Source organism: Nannospalax galili, unplaced genomic scaffold (genome assembly GCF_000622305.1).
Source record: "Nannospalax galili isolate Female #2095 unplaced genomic scaffold, S.galili_v1.0 scaffold485, whole genome shotgun sequence".
NCBI lineage: Eukaryota > Metazoa > Chordata > Mammalia > Rodentia > Spalacidae > Nannospalax > Nannospalax galili.
This window is the reverse complement of record NW_008354534.1, coordinates 2,270,737-2,292,326: the sequence shown is the minus strand read 5'-3', so window position 1 is coordinate 2,292,326 and position 21,590 is coordinate 2,270,737. Positions and strand designations below refer to the sequence as shown.

Sequence of the window (21,590 nt, the reverse complement as noted above, 5' to 3'; positions counted from 1 at the left end):
GTGTAGTGCTTTTCTGTCTTAAAGAGAAGAAAAGAAGAAATTAACCTCAACCAAAGACACAGACTAGACTAGGCATGGCTCCATTCCAGAAAAAAAAAGATACGCTTGATTCTGCTAGCAGAGGACTCTGTGGCTTAATCTGAAGACAGTGTAGAAGAGAGTGTCACACAAGTGCACTGGAACAAAAGTACCGAGATCATATGCAGCAACTTCTAAAGATGATCATGCATATGTGCCACACTTCAATGGTGCCATTCATGGCCACTAGTGCCAACCACTTCCTATACGTGTTTGGTATCAATGACCTCCTTAATTCTGACATGCACTGGATTGCACAGCAGTGTTCTCTGAGGGGCTCAGATCTTCACTTATGTTTACTGAACATCTACTACAGGCATGGGGAGAATCAGACAAGGTCTCTAGTCTCAGAACTTTTACTTGATGTGGTCAGGAGAGGTGCAAGATAATAAATAAAGATGGAAGAGCTTATACATGTTCTGTGTGGTGGGTTTGGTAAGAAAGTCTGCAGTGTGGAGCTGGGGTGCTTTGGGTCAGGTGAGCACGGAAGAGGAAAGTATTTAAGGCACAGAAGAGCAAGCATCAGAGCTGAAAAGACCCCAGTACATCTGCAAAGGTGGTCCATACCACTCTAGTATGAACAGCAATAGTTGGCTCTGAATAGTTAGAAGTGAGTTTGGTATAGGACAAAGGTTAAAGTCATACACGGAGAGGAAGAAGAACCTGAAACTTCTTACAACTGTTACATGCATATGGGTTGAAATCTGTTCCTGTGAAAGGATCAATGAATTCCTAACCCTTGGTACCTCAAAATGTAACCTTACTAGAAAGGCTCTTCTAAAACTTGACACCGAGAAGGAGTCCCAATCCTCGCTGACCTCCTGCTTCCATCTTCCTTATTTTGATAGTTTCAGGCTGTTGGGGTCTATCTGGATTGGTCTGCCTCTCCCTGGAACTACCTGAGCTACCTAAGATGGACACCTCCAACCACTGTAGAATGCCGAGTGTCTAACTTTACTGTGGGGCCTCACTCAGTCGAGCCAGATAACCAAGCTTTGCAGATCATCAAATCATACCTACTATGCACGAGCCTACCCTCACTGAGCATATGAATTCTGTGTGTTTTATATTCACAGAAGATACCTATATCTGTGATGAGTCAAGCTCACTGGGGTATCCTGGTTCCCCTATATACAACCAATAGATTTGTACTCTTCCTCTGAAGAACACATGTTCTCTCTTTCACTGTCTACCAGCTAGTCCTACTGAGGTGATTTTCAACAAGCTCCAAGTCCAATCACTTTCAGCTATCTCTATTGCACAATCCTAGCCAGGTAACCATTCTCATTCACCTGGGCTCTGAGAAGGGCTTTGCTTTATGGTCACAGATATTATTCTAACCCCTCAGCACTCAACAGAAAAACAAGGCTGAAGTTGTCAACAGGAAGGTTGGCAAAAGTGCCTCTGAGGAAGAGACGGGGTCCCAGAGGCATTGAGGGAGGCTGTCACATGCTATGTGGAGCTGATCTCCCAAGCAGTTGCAACACAAGCGCCAAGACCCCTGAGTGGAACAAGACCTGAAGGACTTCAAGGGATACCATGGCTGGTGCCAGTGGAGCAGAAAGTACTAGAGGGGTGAAGTCTTGGAGATGAGGGGTAACTATCATTGAAGACCCCCCCCCAGTGCCCGTGAATAAAGAAAGCTTTACACAGTGAGACCCTGAACCACCATAGGATGAATACAGAAGGCATGAGCTTTAAATAGACACAGTGTTACTCTGCCTCCTGAGTGAGGAACAGGACACTGGGGGTGGAGTGGTGGAGGCAAAGAAGGGTGGATACAGTAGAGGTGGTAGGAAATTGCTGCCACAGTTCATGGGGGGAAAAAGGTAGCTCTGCCTAAGGAGGAGCAGTAGAGAGTGGAGGCGTGGCTATAGTCAGGTGCGCTTGAATGCAGAGGTGATGGGCCTCCTGGCTACAGGAATGTGGGTTCCGGGTACTAAGATAAGTTTGGTGCCCGGATTGGGGGCCTTCACCCAAGGCTTACCTTAGAAATTTGAAAATGCCATTTGTTGAGATAAGGAAGGATAGGAGAGGTATGATTTGTGGAGTCAGGGCCAGGAATTCAATTTTGGATGCAAAAATCTTAATATTTCTATTTGACACCCCAAGGATACAAGAATGGATAGAGCTATAACCAAGACTAGCAGTGTTGGTGTGGACCACCCTTGGTTATAACACTGGGCCTAATAAGCTCTCACTCAGTCATTATCTGCCTCCCAACAGAACATAATTTCTCCATAAGAACAGGGCCTTTATGGGTTGGGAAGATGTCTTGGTCAGTACAGTACTTGATGTACAAGCATAGTAACATGATATTGACCCCAGAACCCATATAAAAAACTAGCAGTGTTGGTGTGGACCACCCTTGGTTATAACACTGGGCCTAATAAGCTCTCACTCAGTCATTATCTGCCTCCCAACAGAACATAATTTCTCCATAAGAACAGGGCCTTTATGGGTTGGGAAGATGTCTTGGTCAGTACAGTACTTGCTGTACAAGCATAGTAACCTGATATTGACCCCAGAACCCATATAAAAAAGCCAAACTTGGAGGTGCATGCTTGTAAACCCAGTGCTGGATTACAGGAGGTGGAGACGGGTAGATCTCTGGGACTTTCAGGACAGTCAAATTAGCCTAATTGCCAGGATCCAATGCCAGTGAGACACTGTCACAAAACAAGGTGGACAGCTTCCAAGAATGACATCTGAGGTTGACCTTTGGCCTCCACATCACACGCATGTGCTGCATGAGAATCTGAACACATGCATGTGTGGACACACACACACACACACACACACACACACACACACATACACACACAGACACACACATTCAAAAGTAAAAAGGCCTTTGTCAAAGTCCTAACAGTACCCAGCCTGAGGCAGGCACTCAAATATTTGTCAACACACACACACACACACACACACACACACACATTCAAAAGTAAAAAGGCCTTTGCCAAAGTCCTAACAGTACCCAGCCTGAGGCAGGCACTCAAATATTTGTCAAATCAAGTTTTAAAAATTAACATGTAACTAAAAGTTTGCATGTGTGCAAAGGTTAAATAGTATTTAGTCTAATTTCAATTCTATAAATATATCCTGAGGAATTAGTCAAGAAAATATTCAAACATTTATATGAATAATGTCCATCACAGTGCTATTTATAATAGTGAAAAATAGGGGCTGGAGAGACAGCTCAGTGGTTAAGAACGCTGGCTCTTCTTCCAGAGGACTGGGGTTCAATTCCAAGCACCCACATGGCAGCTAACAACCATCTGTAACTCCAGTTCCAGGGGACCTGACACCCTCTTCTGGCCTCTGCAGGTACTACACACACAGAGTGAACTTATATATATATGCAGGCGAAACACTCATACATATAAAAAATAAAAAAGTATTTAGAAAAGAAAAATAGAGGAGGACAAGTAGTGAAAAAAATCAACAAATTTTTTAAATGAGTTGTATTTGAGGAGGAAGCATAAAAATTTAATCATGTTAAGTAATAGAGGTGATAAACATTACCATTGAAATCTACCCATTGACTTTATATCCATACACAGGTGCCAAGGATCTGAGTGAAACCAACCATGACTAGTAATAATCAGATACATATAGATTAAAGATGCATGTGCCAACATCTAAGCGTTATTAGCAAAAACAATGAGTCTTTCTGCAAGAAACAGTATATTTTAAAACGAAATGAAGCTTTTTAAAGGTTAAAAACTCATTCAATTTTATGTCTTGCAGGTTTTACACTGAGTTCAATATTGTATAACTGTATTAATTCAACTGTGAACCTAAAAATTTTATAGCCACTTTTGAAAGAGATGTATCTTTGCTCTAGAAATTGTTACTGAGTATTGTGCTGGATAGCTTTAGTGGCACCTTGACACACCTGGGTTGAGGGAGCCTTAATTGGGGAATTGCCTCTATTGGACTGGCCTGTGGCCATGTCTGTGGGGCATCTTCTTGATGAGTGATGTGGTAGAGCCCAGCCCACTGTGGGTGGTGCCACCCCTGAGCAGGTGGGCCTGTGCTGCATAAGAAAGTAGGCTGAGCAAGGGCCAGGGAGCAAGCCAGTAAACAGAGTTCCTCCATGGTCTGTGCTCCAGCTCCTGCCTCCAGGTTCCTGCCCTGAGTTCCTACCTTGGGCTCCCTGATGAACTGTGACTTGGGAGATGTAAGCTAAATAACTCTTTCCTCCCCAAGTTAGTATTGGTCAGAGTATTTTGTCACAGCAATGAAAAAACAAACCAGAAAAAGTATGTTAAAGCTGTAATGAAATGCTTCTTCTAAAAAATAAAAAGAAAAAAAAGAAGAGAAAAGAAAAGCAACTTATATATTCAACTTATATATTCCCATGGGTGGAATCACACAAGTCCTCAGTGCTACGTATAAGTCCTGCTTCAAATTGGTCCCTGTTTGTGGGAGGATTGAATATTTTGCAATCTTAAACTCACATCATTATTAGATGCCCACACCCTGGGCTTGGCACAGTGAAGAAGAGATGCCTCTGCCTTCCAGAAGCCCAGCTGATGCTGAGGACCTGACACAGCAGAAGGAAGTTGAGTCTAGAGTGTGTTCTGGGTACCAGAAAGACATCCAAGGAGAACTCCGAGAGGTTGGCCTCTGAGAAAGAAAACAACTGGATGGGTGTGGTGAGGAGAGCCTGGTGGTGGTTGAAGTGGGAACTCTTAATAAACAGAAAAACGGAAAACAGCGGGTGCTGTTTGGGGAACTCACCAGTCTCCTATGGAGCCACCCCAGCAGAGCCCTCAGAGCCTGGCAGGCAGCAGGGCCAGCGCTGTCTCCCTAATTGAGCTTGCCTGTGCTACAAATGCAACTGACTGGTCAATCAGGATGGAGCAGACTGAAGCATCCCTGTCTCTGCAGTTACCACACACTTGATCGTGACACCGAACAGAAAGAGACCACCCAGCAAAGCCTCCACCATCTACAAAGCGAATGTCCAGGAGAGCAGACTACACTGCTTCAATGGGGTTTGAAATCCTAGGATATTAGGCTTGTAGTTTTTACAAACTCTAATCCAGGCCCCTGGTAGGCAGGGTCTCCTCTGATGGCCATATAAACTTTCATACATAGCCAGCACAGTGGGAACAAACCAAAATATGTCGTTTAAACATAATCACAATGATGGGGCACCCTAAAACTCAAAAACACTGCCAATGTACCTTTAAGAAACCCTGCCAGCATTCAGAGTTCTTGTCCTTATTACCATCATCTCAATACTCTTGAGAAGACTCCTTACAGACGGGAAGAAAAGAGGGAATATTGACTATCAGAGCTAATAAATTTGAGTTCAAACCTGGCATTGGCTTTCATGAACATGTAACCTGTGCAGCCACATGCTCTGAAGGGTTCCATTCTTAGTTAGGCTGCATTCAGTCTAATCCAAACAGAACAGGGCTGCAGGGAGATAGAGGGTATGCATTGGGGTGGTACTGGACCCCAGTTGTGTCTAATTGGTGTGCTGGTGGGCCACAGAATCTCCTGGAAGCTTGTTAAAAACACACAATGGCTCCAAGATGAAAGACTGTGACTCAATAGGCTCCTAATGGGTCCAGATATCTGCACTTTGTAATAGGTTGTTCATAGGAATCTCAGGCCTGCACAAGTTGAGATTGGATTGGTGAATGATGCTTAAGGTAGTTCCTAGGAAGGAGTTGTTGTCTGAGCACAGAGATACCAGTGCAATGTGTAACCGATCCCCTCCTGGGGAGAGACAGTGAGAAAATGGCTCTCTTGAGTAGGAGTCTGGAAAAAGGGGGAAAGGGCCTCCACTGGCTTTTCCAATCACTCCCCTTCTAAGTACTCTGAGCTACTGTTGGGTCTAGGTCAGGCTAATGCAGCCTGTCCATCACCATCTGATGATCAGAAAGGGAAAGCAGAAAATATTTAAGTCAAAACACAGACAGTCAAATGAGACCAAGTCATGACAAATGAGACCAAGGCATGACAAGCCAGCATTGAACATGTGGTGTATCTGGTATCTCAGCCACCGGGGATCCCACCACTCTGTAAAAGAATCCAGGCACACAGTGTGAACATCACATGAAACACCTTAGCAAAACAAACAACAACAAAGCACTACAGAACAAGTGCTAGATTTCAACAGCAACAAGTCAGAATGACTTCTCTGGGGAAGGCGGTCAAGCGCACGCTCAGGAGAGCAATGAGAGATGCTCCAGATGTTGGTCTGAGCTGCACACGGTAAACTGCTCCATCTAAGACCCACCACTTCCACCCGAGGCTTTTTAGAGGCACACACAATGAAACCGATCCTAAGAGGCTCCTCACACTGATGGGAAAGAAAACTAAAAACAAGAACAGCCGGAGGCTCCATTTGCAGTTCGCTCCCGGGTACTTGCAGAGCACATCACATTATCTTGGTTACTCAGCAGTGTTTAGAGTAACCCCAACTGGTCCTTGAGGAAAAGCCAGGCTTTGAGCTTCTGCCCCCCTAGTGCAATGGTAATGAGAGATGGGCTCTAGCCAGGGCATGCTGATACAGGCTGGATGTTCCCTTCAAGATCCAGCTGGCTGTTAAATAAGGTCAATCCAACTCAACCCACTGAGAGTTTGATGCAAATACCCAAGAAGGCTGCTAGATTCCAGGCAAACGTCTCCAAGTATTACCAACAAAAGAACACCTTCCGTCTCTAAAGATAAGAAAGGGGCTCTTCATACACACAAATGCCTCCAGCTTTGTGCAGTGGGCCTGACTAATGGGGACTAGGCTCCTAAACTAGCAGTCTGGCCAAGACCCAGTGGCAGCTCAGAAGGCTTAGAAGGGGCAAGTAAAGCCAAAGGAAGGTCCTTCCACTATTTCCAGACCCCACCCAAACGAGCCACTTTGTTTCACTGCCCCGCTCCCAGGAGGGGATAGGCTACACATCACACTGGCATCTCTGTGCCCGGACGACAAGCCCTTCCTCAGAAATGCCTTCAGCACCAACTGCCAACCCCAACATGTTTTGGGAAACCAAATAACTGACCATTTGGGGAAGGTGCACAGTCAATGCCAGCTGGCTGATGCTGCCAGGGCCCTTGGCCTACATAACAGAGGATTTGGGTCTGACACCTGTGTCCTCCCCAGGCTTGGTGAGCACAGCTGCCATGTGACCAGGGTGTGAGTTAATGTTCAGAGGCAATCATGCCTGCCTAAGTCCTTCAGTGATTTGCATAGCTCATTTCAATCAGGTTTGCCAACAGGTCTAATCCTGTGGCTAATTAGAGCTAGAGGACAGGCCACAAGGCTTCTTCCCAGCGCTGATGGAGGAATCTGCTAGTGGAAGGAGGTGCATTGTTTTCCTTGCTAGTTCTTTAAAACAATATATATATATATATATATAATTATTAATTAGTTAATTTATTTACTTACTTGAACTACCAAGAAAGAAAATTAGTGCTTTGTGAACAGCTACAGCTTCCTCTTAAAGGAAGTCACAGTGCAGTCGAAGCGGGAGCATGCAAGTCTGTTACAGTAGAGCCACTGACGTCTGTGGCTGTGGGTGCATCTAATCCAAATGTAGACAGTAAGGCTGTACACCTGTGAAACTGCCACCATTTGTTCTCTGATCTGCAAAGTCCAGAGTCACAACCCAAGCTGCGGGGATGGCATGGCTGTATTCCTGTTACTCCATCACAGTCCAGGGCCGCTCCTCAGTTTCCACTAGAGCAGCAAGGACCTCAAGAACTCACAAGGCACTCACAGCAAGGACTTCCGGAGGCATGGTGGACAGTGCGCCTGCGGCACTTTCATGTCGTTCTATCAGTGACACCTGACACAGAACTAACACGGATTTTACTGTGAGACAGAGTTTCTTAGACATTAGATGCCAGCCAGTAAAAACCAGTGCCATCATCACAGCATTCTGCTAACAAGTCTCTGGAGTGATGATCAAACTGGACTAGGTGGTGTGCAAAATATCGCCACAGTACTTAGCCAAGGACACACCTGTGAGTTCAAGTATTAACCTGTTTCTGTGACACACTCTAAAATAAAATCCCTGTTATCACTAAGCAAATACTTGTGAAATCATGTCCATTCCTAGTCAAGTCATTTGGATGATCCCATTATGAGCATCAAAAGAGGACTGGGATGACGGTTCAGTGGTTAAGAGTGTTTGCTGCACCAGCATGAGGAACTGAGTCTGGATCCACAGTAACTGTGTCAAAGCGGAGGTGGCTATGCCGTGTATATCCCGAAACCCCAGGAAGAGTAGTTGGAGCTTGCTGGCTGCCAGCCCAGCCCCAAAATGGAAGTTCCTCGTTCAATGAGGCCCTGTCTCAAGGGATGAGGTGAAGAACGATAGAGGAAGGCAAAATGGCCTCCTCTGATCTCTGCGCATGTGGGTGCACCCACCCACATAGAGATGTACACACACACACACACACACACACACACACACAGAGCAGGGGGTGGCACGGGGGAAGACTGTTAACAGATCTGTCCATGTGCAGACAGAGAAATCCAGAATAAAGCACTCAGTAGATTCCCACTGAGGTGGGAATGATGAGCAAATTTCACATCATTCTTCACAATATTCATTTATAAACAGTTGCGCCCTTTCTACTAAGGGGTACCAGAGTGTTATAAAGACACCTTACCACGTGAACACCTCTCATCGTGCCATATTAAATGCATTATACTGTTTGCCCATAAATCACAATCAGGCTTCACCTCTCTGCAGGCAAGACTTTAGAACAATGAAATAATTGACATGTCCAAAAGATGACACTGCCTGCTCAGAAAGCCCAGGCATCGGGGGAGAACACTGGATCTTAAGGTGTGTGTTAGTGGGGTGGTTCTCTGTTTACATTTGGGTTTATCTGCACAAGCCATTTCCGTATCTTCATGCTCCATTCCTCTGTTGATTTGCTGACCAAATGCACTGGAGACTAGAACCCCGGATGTATAGGTTGCGAACAATAGTGGTGAGAACCCTGAGCCTCAAACAAGAGTTGTGTTTTCTGATTCCCAAAGTGCTGTGTCATTGAAACTATTATTTCCTATACCTGCTTCTATGTACAACATATAGCCTTGTGTTTTTGCCTTCCAGTCAAATACAGGTGAATGCAAAATTAGAAAATCAATGAACTGGTAAATTCATTCAAGATGGAAATTCAATCCAAGGTAGATATTCTCCCCAGATCCTCAGGGGCTAAAAGAGTTGAAATGAGCAGGGACCTGGACTGTGGCTCAACCTACTTGTCAGCGCAAGGCTTCCATGTGCCCCATTCGGAAAGGGTTTAATCTAAGGCTATGTAAAGTCTGCATTGAATAACAGACTTTTCTTCTAGTTCCAATCTATAGTCCATACCAAAAGTGGGCAAGCTATCATCCACGGGCCAGGTTTGTCTACTGTCTACATTTGTAAATACATTTTTATTGGAACACAGCTATAACCATTCATGTACGTAGTGCTTAAGTCTGCTGTTGTGCTGCAATCATAAAACTGAGTCACCACAGCAGAAAATATACAACCCCCCCAGACTAAAACATTTTCTACAGAAGTCTGCTGGCAACTAGTCTAGACGCAAATAAGGAGTTCATATTTATTGCCATAAACTGGCATAGAGGTTAATTGTGGAGAGCCCCATACTGACAGTTTTAACTCTAGCTATACATTGGCACATGTGCTCTAATGTAGATGGTCATCCAGGTGTAGCTTAGCTACTTTTACATAAATAGATTACATTATAGAAAGGAAATATTGGAAGAACTTCTGGGTATAATATCCCATAGAAGCGCCTCCAGATGAACCCTGCAAGGCTGCCTCTGCATCACCTATCATTACTGGGTAATATAGATTTAATAACATGGGGCAACATCTCTTGATCTTGACAAGCAAATTTTGCTCCATTTTCAAAGGAAAACCTATTTGGACATTAGTAGAAAGAGCATCCTTAATACAGTATGGAAACAACAGGGTTAGTAGTTATCATTGTACAAAAATAATCTAATGTAAATATTTGAATTAATTCCAATAGTATGAAACTATTATTTAAAATACTTCATTTCCAATTACAAAGGTGTCCTGCGCTCAATGTAAAGAATTCTACCAAGGCAGAGCTATACCAAATGTACCTCTTTAATGTCTCCCCTTTGTTCCCTGCCTTTCCCTTTCCTCTCTCTCCTCGTCTCTCCCCTTCCTTTATTGGTATTTAAATTTTTTTCATGTATTACTTTTATTTTATGTGTATTGCCTGCATGTGAGTGCACCCATGTCATGCAGTGCCCATGGAAGGACATTGGATCCCCTGAAATTTGAGTTAGGATGTGAGTTAGCCACCATGTGAGTGCTGGGATTCGAACTCAGGTTTTCTGCAAGAACAGCCAGTGCTCTTAACCACTGAGCCATCTCTCTAGCTCCTTATTTGCATTTTAAAGCAAGCAAAATAGAAACTACTATTTCACAATTTACTTTTTCGTTAACCTAACTATATACGATTGCTACTCTTTCATGAGTGTATTTTGTGTGTGTATACATGTTTGTGTGTACGCATGCTTCATTCTTGTTTTGAGCTGTGCTTTATTAAATTATATACATTTATTTTAAATTATTGGTTCTAGAAGTTCCTTACAGTTAGGTTGTTCATAATTTTTTCCTTTGTAACTTATTTTTAAGACACTCATTATTTTTAAAAAGCAATGCAATTCTTATCCCTTTTACAGGTCTAAACTGAATAAAAGTAATTGTTTATTTCTTCTACAAACTCTGTCTCTTTTGGTGTTCAAGCAGGGAACATTCATCGATGTGCAGAAAGCCTACTCATTCACACACCCCTCAGCCCCACAACACTGGGACACCACATACTAACCATATGTCCCTAAGGTCATGGGAGACAGGAAGTTTTAGCATCCTCGCTACCTCCTAAACAAGCTCAGACTGGAAGAAACAGCCTTGTGGAAAACCCAGCCGCTCTGCTGGGTACTTCTGTTAGTTTACCAGAGGGAGCTTTGGTGTCTCCTGATCTCAGGGGAAAAGACAAGTATTGCCAAATAAGATGAGAATCACATGGGCCTCTAAGATTGGCCGATTTTGTAACAACCGGTTCATAAATGAATCTTAAACAGAACCATGAAATTTGGTAGATTTCAGGACATCTTCATTATAAAACCAGAGAAAAACCATATCACCCTCTTTCCTCCCCACTACCCCCTCTGCTCCCCGCAGAGACCACAGGAGGTTCATTTCAAGGTCTGATGAGTGTTTCAGAAGGGCTGAAGTAGATTACAATGTGAATTTTCTTGTTTGAATTCTATATTTGAACTCCAGACTCACCCAATTTGTCACGGTTTCTTTTTCCTTAAAGAAAATACCAGTCAGTGATTTGGTATACAAAACAGCAAAGTGCAATGCTCTCCAGACAGTAAACCACACCTTTAGAAGACAAAACCAGCGACTTAAGAGAACCTCCAGACCCCTGTCGAGGGATGCTGAGCTGTGGGATATTTATTTTATGCAAAAATCACAGGAAACAAGGACAATCAGGTCTGCTCAAAGCCAGTGTTTCTGCCCTCATTTTGCATTGTTTTAAGACACGTTGAGGTCCTCCACTCCATTTCTCACGTTTTCCAAGTAACTTTATCAAATGCTGTTTTGAGTTAAATGATCTAGTTAGGACTCTTGGAGTCACCTGAGTATTCTGAAACCAGCCGGTTGCCCCTGGATTAAGAATGTGGGACATCCTAATCCCAGATGTCACCTTCGAGAAGCTCTTCATGTACTTTGCTTAACTGAAAGCACCAGCATATTGACCACGGAGAAGCAGTCATATGGTGGAAGTGTGGGCAGGACAGAGTCTCATATATCTGACAGTCATTGGAACTTGTGAGGAAGCACATCAATATTTTCAAAGGCTTCAGAACATGCTAGTTGAAATCACTTAACTGGCACTGACGATCACACTGCCAGTTCCACACAGGTTTCATAGAAGATGATAGTGCTCCATCTCCATCATACAAAGAATGGCAAGGGGCCTCCAAGTCCACCAAGAGCATTGAGTCAGAAAGGACTGGACAGAAATGCCAACCTGGAACCAGAGTTCCACTATCTACTTTGAGTTGCCTTGATTATATTAAAATGAAGCGCTCTCTCTCTCTCTCTCTCTCTCTCTCTCTCTCTCTCTCTCTCATCTTCCATTATCTTGTATACTATGTGCTAATTCTTACAAGTGAGAAATTTAAAGGATTCCAAGCTTTTGTCACCAATATTTTGCAGATCTTCTGTTGAAATGACCACACACACACACACACACACACACACACACACACACATTATATGTATATATAATCTTCTCTCATGTGACCCTTGTATATGTTCATCCATTCAAACTTCTAGGAACCATGTATCTCCCCGCTCTGGCCTGGGAGCTTAGTCTTTTCCTTCTGGAAGACAGACATGTCTACTCAACACGGGTCTGCCTCACACCCATAAGCATGGACAGCTAGACTAGGCTGCAGTCTGGCCACCAGCCCGAGTGTCAGACCCTGACCCATCTGAACCACCTGAAGTTCATGGAAGAAGCCAAGGGACGTAGCTTGGGAGAGGGCCTGACTCACATAATCAGGTCTGGGCTTTGGGTGCTGTCTCCCATCCTGTAGTTAAGTGAGCATAAGCAAATTTCCATTTAGCTTTTCCTGATCATGATGGTCTCTGTTGCACACTAGTACATGAGTGTTGTAGGTACGTGTATTTAGCCACCACTGAACTAATGATAAAAATGGAAATTGATTCAAATTAACCAACAGAACTCATTTCTATTTTAAAATTGCAAGATGCCAATGGAAGCTAAATGCTTTGGCTTCTGGGATTTTTATCTACATATAAAGAAACTTTTGGCATTAGAAAGCAAACTACAATTGATACTTTTTAAGATTTACTTTAATTTTTAGCTACGTGTATGTGTGTGTGTAGGTAAGTGCACATGACTACAGATACCCAAAAGGCCAGAAGAGGGCATAAGAGCCCCCTGGAGCTGGAATAACAGGCAGTTGTGAGCTGTGCAATATGGGTTCTGGGAACTGAGTGCTGGTCCTCCGCAAGAACAGAACGTATATGCTCCAAACCACCAAGCCATCTCTTCAGACCCAATTCATCCTTTTGATATATAAATAACAGGTGTCAAGCGAAACCTGCACCCTCTATGACTAGCCCTAGATCCTGGAGATTTTCTCCTTTCTTTACCCACAGAGTGTCATAGCTAAATTGTTTTCACCAGTCTTTGATCCATTTGAATTAAATTCTGCATAAACTTGAAGGTTTAAGCTTGTTTGCTTTATTTGTGAATGCTAAATTGTTCCAATGCCATTGGTTGTAAAGGATATCCTTCCTTTCCTGAATTGCTTTTGCAAATTCTCAATAAGCTGGGTGGGCATATTTGCACACATGACATGTCTGTGATCTCTATTTGCTTTCCTTGCCCATCTCTCCACCAAATCACACTTGTGGTACTGTTAAGTAAGCACCTTCAACTGCATTGATTCCTCCTCATTTATTCTTCTCTTTTGTTCCCTTTTTTTGGTTATGTGTGTGTACATGTTTGTACATATGCAAGTACACGTGCTTGCAGTGTGGTGTGTGCGTACGTGCATGCATGCGTGCGTGGAGGCAAGAGGACAACCTCGGGTGTCATTCCTCAAGCACTGCTCACTTTTCCTTTTTATGATAGGGTCTCTTATTGGCCTGGAACTCACAAAGTAAGCTAGGCTGGCTGGCCGGTGAACCCCGGGATCTCCTTGTTTCTGCTACCCCAGGGCTGGGATAACAAGCATGTACCATCACACCCGGCTTTTTATCTTTAACATGGGCTCTTCAGATTAAACTTAGGTCCTTGTCCATGTAAGGCAAGAATTTTACTGAGCTACCTTCCCAGCTCATTCCTCCATTCCAAAGTCATTTTACTGTTCTAAGGCCTGTGCCTTAGACTGCTGGGGTTCTGATAGTGACTGAATTGGGCCTACTGATCAATTTTAAGGCAAGTGACATCTTTACAATGCTGAGTCTTTCCATGCATGAATGCAAGTCTCTCCATTTATTTGGATCTTTGATTCCTTTCATCAGCATTTTGTAATTTTTGCCATAGTGAACTTGTACATGCTTTGTGGATTTCTCTGTTCAACTGTAAATGATTTTGGCTTTTAATTTCCATTTCCACATGTTCACTGGTTGAGTACCCCTTTCTTTCATTTAGGTCGAGTAACTAAACCCAAAATGATAAATCAGAAATGCTCCACAATGGGAGACTTTTTGAGTGTGATTTGGGAGCAGTTGGGATTTTGGATCTTCGACCTAGGAGTGCTAAACCAATAGCCAAGGCAAATTCTCCAAAATCTAAAACCTCCATCGGTTCCAGCAGACAAGTACATGAGGGGAAAATGCTTCGGAACTTTCTCTATAAACATTCATTGCCATCTGGAATCAGAGACTGTCTGTTTCTTTCCTTCTGGCTGTATGCCATTTGTTACTCGCACCTTTGTGGCTAAAACTGACAATACTTCTGGACGAGTGCACAAACATCTGTCCTCATCTGTTCCCAGCCTTAAGAAGAAAGCTTCCAAATTCTCACTAAGGCCATTATTAGCTGTAGGTTTTTATTAACAGTTTTTTTCAACTGGAGGAAGCTACGGTCTATTCCTACTCTGCTAGGTTATTTTTTAAATCAGGAATGAGCAAGTTTCTCAGTCAAGTGGTATGATCACATACATACCTTTTCATCTTTAGCCTGCTGATAGGGTGAATTTCCTTGACTGATTTGACACTGAGGTTGAAGCAGTCTTGCATAGCCAGAATAAATCCTACTTGAGGGCGATATATTATTTTTCTTATATACACTGATGAATTTAATGTGTGAGAATTCTGTTAAGGATTTTTGCATGTAAATATGTACATCCATGGGGAATACTGGTCAGTGCTTTGTTTTTACTGTTTTTTGTTTTATCAGCAAAGTTCTAGGCAGAGAGAGAGAGAGAGAGAGAGAGAGAGATATTTCTCACCCTGTCCAGACTGACATTCACATTCATTTATCAACCGGACACAGCCCAGAGTCACCTGAGAAGGGAGCTTCAATTGAGGAATTTCCTAGATCAGAGTGTATCTGTGGGGAATTGTCTTGATTGTTAATTGATGTAGGAGAGCACAACCTACTGTGGGTGGCACCATCCCTGGGCAAGTGGTTCTGGAGAAAGTGAGCAATGTTCCCCCACGGTTTCTGTTTCAAGTTCCTGCTTGAGTTTCTGTCCTGATTTTCTTCAATGACGGGCTATGACCCAGAAGCTCAGATAAACCCTTCCAGTTCCTGAGCTGCTTTGATCAGAATGTTCTATTGCGGCAACAGAGACAGAGATGGAATATGCTTCCATTTTTCTTCAAGACCCTATGTAAAATCGGTGTTAATTCTTTAAGTACTTGGTACAAATTTCTAGTAAAATTATCTGGACCTGGAAATTTCTTTGGAAGGAGTTTTTAAATTATGAAATTAATTTCTTCCGATATTTATAGGACAATTTCAACTCTCTATTTTATTAGCTTGACTTTGGTAGTCTGTGATTTTTGAGCATTTGGGTTGTTGAATTCACAAGCATAAAACTGTTTATATTTCTTTATTGTATTTTTAACAACTGTAGGAGCTCTAGTGCTATGTCTTGTTTCAGTCTAAATATTGCTAATTCATCTTCATGCTTTTTATTTTTGTTAGTCTTGCCAGATATTTATCAATTTATTAATTTTTAAAAGGAATACTCTAGGTGTCACTGATTTTTCACTATTTTCTATTTAAATTTAAGTGATTTCTGTCATTATTATCGTTTTGCTTGCTTTGGCTTTCTTTTTGAAATTTTTATTTGGTAATTTTTTTTCATTTAGCACTTGAAAAGTTCTATGACACTTCCTCCTGGACTTCATGATTTCACAGGACTGCTGTCACTCATAGTGGTATTTCATATAAGAAATGTGTCTGTTGTCTCTGTATAATTATATTTACCACATGCCTTAGCAAGGATTTACTTAGATTTATCCTATGTATTAGCTGCTTTTCTGTTCCTGTAATAAAAACATGATGATCAAGGTAACTTACAGAAGGAAGAGTTTATTGGAATTTCAATTCCAGAGGGATAAGAGTCCATCATGGCGGGGGAGGCTTGGCAGGAGGCAGCCAGAGCCGAAAACTCAGAGCTCACATCTTCCAACATGCACAGGAAGCAGAAAGAGCAAAACCAGAAGTAGGGGAGGCTATGAACTCTCAAAGTCCACCCCCAGTGATAAACTTCCTCCAGCAAGGCTCCACTTCTAAAGATTGTATCCTTCCCTAAATGTGCCATCGACCATCTACCCGGACAAGTGTCCCCAAAGGCATGAAGCTATGGGGCATATTTCTCATTCAAACCACCACATCCTAGTTGAGTTGTTTCAACCTCTTCAATGTGTTTGCTTTTCACTAGTTGGAGAGGTATTTTGGCTGTCTATCTTCATCTATCTTTAAATACATATTCAGTCCAAGTCTCTCTCTCTTCTCCTGGGACTCTGACGCTGTGGATGCTATCCTTTTGCTATTGTCACCTCTCGTGTCTCTATTTATTTTGTCCCAGTCTATTTCCCCCCATTGTTTTGAGTAGGAAATCTCCATGGATCCATCCTGATGCTCACTGATTCCATCCTCCATCCTAACCACGCTGCCCCTTAACTGGTCCAGTGAGTGTCATTTCAGTGACCACGCTTCTCAGGTCTCTCCTTTCCAACTGTCTCTACTTTGTAGCTTCTATGACTTTGCTTAGACATTCTATTTTTTCCCATTTCTTTCCAGATAAATCTTGTTTGTTGAAGCAACATCCGATTTCTGTCACTACGGGCTTCTGTTGATCATCTTGTCATTGACCTTGTGATTTTCTGACTCTTGAGATGACATGGGAATTTTCCTTTTCATTATGGACATTTCGGATTTTATTTCATGAGACTCTGGATCCTCTTTAATCTTTTTATTGCAGCAGTCCCTCTCCACTGAAGTACAGCAGAGAGGCCAAGTGGATCTAGACAGGGCAAAAGGATCTAAATCCCATTTGGTCCCATTGAATCATGGAGAGTGGTCTGTGCTTGTTTATTGGTGTTTGGCTGGAGTAGAGATATTACTACTGTCACAACGGTCTTTTCAGTGGTCGTTCCACTAGAAAAAACAGAATTTTCTTGAAGGTTTTTTTTTTCTTGTGTTTTCCTTTCTTTTTTAAGTCAGAATTATATTTCATTTCATGAATGAATGTCAAACATTGGATTCACATTTTCATAAAGCAATTCAGCACCAGATATCAGGTCATCATTTCAGAAGCAAATCCTTGGGACCACTTAACAACAATAACTTCTATAAGTAGAGTGAGGACATTAGGAAGAGACCTTGAGTCAGACAGGTGACAGACACAGAGATCAGGCAGGCAATCATCATAGTATGTCTACATTTTGTTGCATATTTGGGGTGATGTCGTACATGCCAGGACAGTAGTTTTGACCCAGATCTCAATTCTTTATTTTTATTTTTTAAGTTCATTAGTATTTAGAAAAAAACTACAGCATACAGAAATATTCAAAGAATGAGAAAACCATAATTAAAATTCATATTTCCCTGTGAGTTTACATATGCTCTGTTTTGACTGTGCCTATTGCTGACCCAGGTGGGACCCCCTCAGGAAAGTTCAGGATAAGATGATGGAGATCAGAAAGGAAACTGGGAAGTCACCTCCATATTTTCAAGTCTGAAAGCCCCTGGCTCGTTCACCGTCTCCTATCTACCCTCCAGAATCTTTCTATACTTGTTTACTATAGTTCTATTCAGAGTTCAAGATTATAAGGAAGAGGGCTTAACTGATGTGTGGCTCTTCCACAATGGCAGAATAACATATCAGAATTATTTTTTTTATATTCAAAACTACCCCAGGGTTTTAACATCCATAAATTCAAAGGCCATTTTAAATAAATTCTTAGCCTATTCCCTCATTTTTTTTTTTGTTTGTTTGTTTATAAGACTTGATAGCATAAAACCTCGCACCCCCTCTAAGGTCTTTCTTGGAAGCCCCTCCCCCCAGAAGGACTTTGATCACTTAAGCATCTCTCTCTTTCAAATTGGAAACACCATCTTCACCTAGGCAATAGGCAAGCAAAGGGAAATACCTACAGAAAACTGCTTATAATTTTGCAATTTTCCTGTCTGGACCTAGGAAATGACTGTGAATGAACATTCCCAGGAACCATTTAGTTTTTAAATTATTATGTCCTCATTTCTTGCTCCTAACACTGAAACTTGTGGTGTTTTACAGCCCAAACTGAAGTTCTCAGTGTGTGTCAACTGGCATGAATCTCTCCTGGACCCCTGTGGTTCTCTCCCTTAGAGATTCCCAAGGAAAGAGCTTCATCTGCCTGCCTCTAAGGTGGCGCCAATTTCTTTCTCCACATGGGCCCATGACCTTTCTCAGTAACCCCTTCCCACTGCCCTACAGAAGCCCATCTCGACCATTGCCCTCTGCCTCATTATAGGGGTCTGGTCTCTGGAAGAAGGGAGCCCTGTGTGATAAGTCCAGTAAAACAAGCTGATCAATGGCATCTGAGCCCTGGGAGGTGTGGCAGGGATGCAGCTGTGCCCACCCTGGCCTGAGCTGCACTGGTGATGCAGGAGAGGAATAGTGAAGGTATGACAGCTGGACTGGTAAATCAAGAAGTGGCTAAAGGGAAAAGGATATGTTTTCATAAAAATCTGTTATAGAAAATCTCCTGAAAGGCGCAAACTAAAATGGACTCTTCTATCCCGTTTCCTACAGTTTTTCTTTAGCACATCTCCCTTGTATTCCACAATACTTATGGAACAGGTCATTCTTGGAACATTTGGGATATAGCAGTCAGCAGACCAGCCCTCTTTTGTGAATCTTACCTTCTAATGGAGAAAAGTTAGCCCAACAGCTACCCCAACGATGTTTCAAACAATTGTAACAAGTGTAAGAAGGGAAACAAGAAGTGGATTCGATTTTCCTTAAGATCTCATCAAGAACCACATTCTTTCAGTGCTGCCAGCAGAAACATCGATCACACATAGGATCTGCTTATGGCAACATGGAAAAAAAGAGCCAATTCAGCTGAGTCAGAACTAGCAGGCATGTAAACAAAATCAATTCTTTTAGTGCCATGATTTTGTATGCGCCTCTAAGTAAGCACTCCACAACGTGGCGTGCATCTCCAGGACCACAGTGAATACATAGCACATTTGATGAGATTTTAAGAATTATGATAGCTGTATCATGAACAGTCATGATGAGAGACACAGGGTATGCCAGGGTCTCTGATGCTCCTGCCCAGGGCAGCCCCTACCTCCTTGTTGGTCCTGTCCGCTTGCACCAGGGTTCCATTCAGACAAGGTTCCACGTAGTGAAGTTCCTCATTATACTGCAAAGGAGAGAAGCAACCAAAAGAAAATGTTGAAGGAGGAACCCAAAGGTGGTTAGTTCACAGTCAATGGATACACACACTAACACATAATAAGTCACCACGATCTACAGCTCTGTTCAGTACCCTGACATAGCTTTCCCTTATAGACAACTGTAATAAGTGCTAAAGACAAGCATGCTTCTTTCATAGTTTGGGGGAGAAACTTCTAGAGTTTCTGGAAGTACAGTAGGATGGATACTGCTAATTGGCCATTCTTCAAGTGTGACCGGGCAGAGAGCAGTCACAAAAGCTTCCTGGGAATAGCTTACAACTGATGGAGCAGAGATGATCTAATGGGCTCCAGCTCTATCCCAGGCTTTATAGAACCAAGCAGCATCTGTGTGGGTCACACGTGAGGGGATACAGTGGAGGAAAGGAGTCATCTTGATGTTCTCAGTAACCCTGGGAGGCTGGAGAGGCTGGACACAGCTCTGCTCCTGTGTAGTGACACGTCCACCTTGATGTACAAACACCTGTCTTCCCATCACTTTGGATCCCTGACAACCCACAATGACTCCTTATTTCTATCCAAAGCTCACAACCAGGAAGCAGAACTTGAGACTTCTTGCCTTCATTTCTCTCCTCATGCATTGTGATTAGGCTGGTTGTACCACCATTTGGCAACCCTATTCACCACCATCTATTATTCTGCGTATGATCCTTCCCAGAGCTTTGCTGGGCTCTGGACACTTGGACCTGCTGACCATCCTGCATCTTTACTCATTAGTCCATCACAGAGGCATGTTATGCCCAGCCAACATTCCCTTCTGGTCCTTGACACTCTCATTCTTCCCTTTTGACTATTGCCACTGAGCGCTCTGCCTAGCCTCTGCTCTCCCTGGCTGACCCCTGCTCATCCTCTGGATTGTTCCAGTTCCTTCTCCACTGAAAAGGAATCTCTGGTGCAGAAGAAATGAGTTAGCCCCCTCTCCTGTATATCCTCTATAAACTCTAATTTCCTTCATTTGGAACCTCCAGTTTCTAGGGTGCCCCCATCCTTAGTTGCTAATGCCTGGCCAATCACTGAATTCCCTGTTGCAGGCACAGGTCTAGATCCACAGTAGGTGCCGCAGATCATTTGTTCAGTGACAGCGCCATGGAATTTCCACTTTACCAGCCAAAGCAACATAAACTTGCTGACAGAAGAGGCTAGAGTCATCTCTTATATCCATTTTAGATAAAAAACTGACCAAGGAGTTTGACCTTGTAGACTATAGTCAGCAAGGACCATGGCAGGGCTGAGCAAGGCAGAGAGTAAAATAAAAAAACAAGCTAAGGATCACCACTCTGGACATGCTGCAGGGACAGACCTGAAGCTACTGCAACCTCAGAGCCACGTTTAGAGAAGCTACCTAAGGGGGCAAGACAGGGATGACACCACTCCGGGCAGTAAATTGCCACCGAGCTCTCATTTCATCCAGGCCTAGGATAAGCTTTATTTGCAGCTTGAATCAGCCTCAAGTGCTTTATAGACAGGGAAACTGAGGCATAGCAAAGATGGTCAATTCCCAAAAGATACTAGTGAGTAAGTAGGGGGTGGTGTTCACGTTCATGTCCAAACAGTCTGACCTCACTCACTTTTTTCATGATTTCAAAGCCTCCAACATCTCTGCAGCCCCTAAGCCTCCCTCCTTCCCCATCAAGCCACTTTTGTCCTTCTAACATCTTTGTTTCTGGTCTTACAAATGCATCTGAAGTTTTCCATCTAAGAGCTTAAACATCATCCGATGAAGTATTGAGAAAAAAATAGAGATGCCTGTACTAGTGAAGTCAGCCATTGAGAATTTGAGGTGACAGCTTACAGAGGGGAAGTCATCTCCGGATCCAGGAGGCATCTGCACAGATCAACATGAAGGTCATCATCAAGGTTCTCCTGAACATCAGAGGGATGCTAGAAGCCACTGGCAGGACAGTCATTCCCTCTCCTGCACCTCCCTTCCCAAAGGTCAGTTTATTTCAGGGCAACATTCCTGCAGCAAAATTGGTCTTAGCCAATCACAGTTATCTAGTATACACTAGATA

General features: G+C 43.0%; 1 protein-coding gene across 4 annotated transcripts in view; it reads right to left on the bottom strand.

Moving 5' to 3' along the window:
• The window catches only part of Cacna2d3 (calcium voltage-gated channel auxiliary subunit alpha2delta 3), a 918,594-nt gene that overhangs the window by 451,523 nt on the left and 445,481 nt on the right, over positions 1 to 21,590 (bottom strand). For all 4 annotated transcript variants that reach the window (XR_003846886.1, XM_008851835.2, XM_008851836.2 and 1 more), the window contains exon 9: positions 19,452 to 19,526. Coding sequence is in view for 3 of the 4 variants with exons in the window: in XM_008851835.2 (XP_008850057.1) it covers positions 19,452 to 19,526 (75 nt within the window). In the remaining variant the exon portion in view is untranslated. The remainder of the gene's footprint in view (positions 1 to 19,451; positions 19,527 to 21,590) is intronic.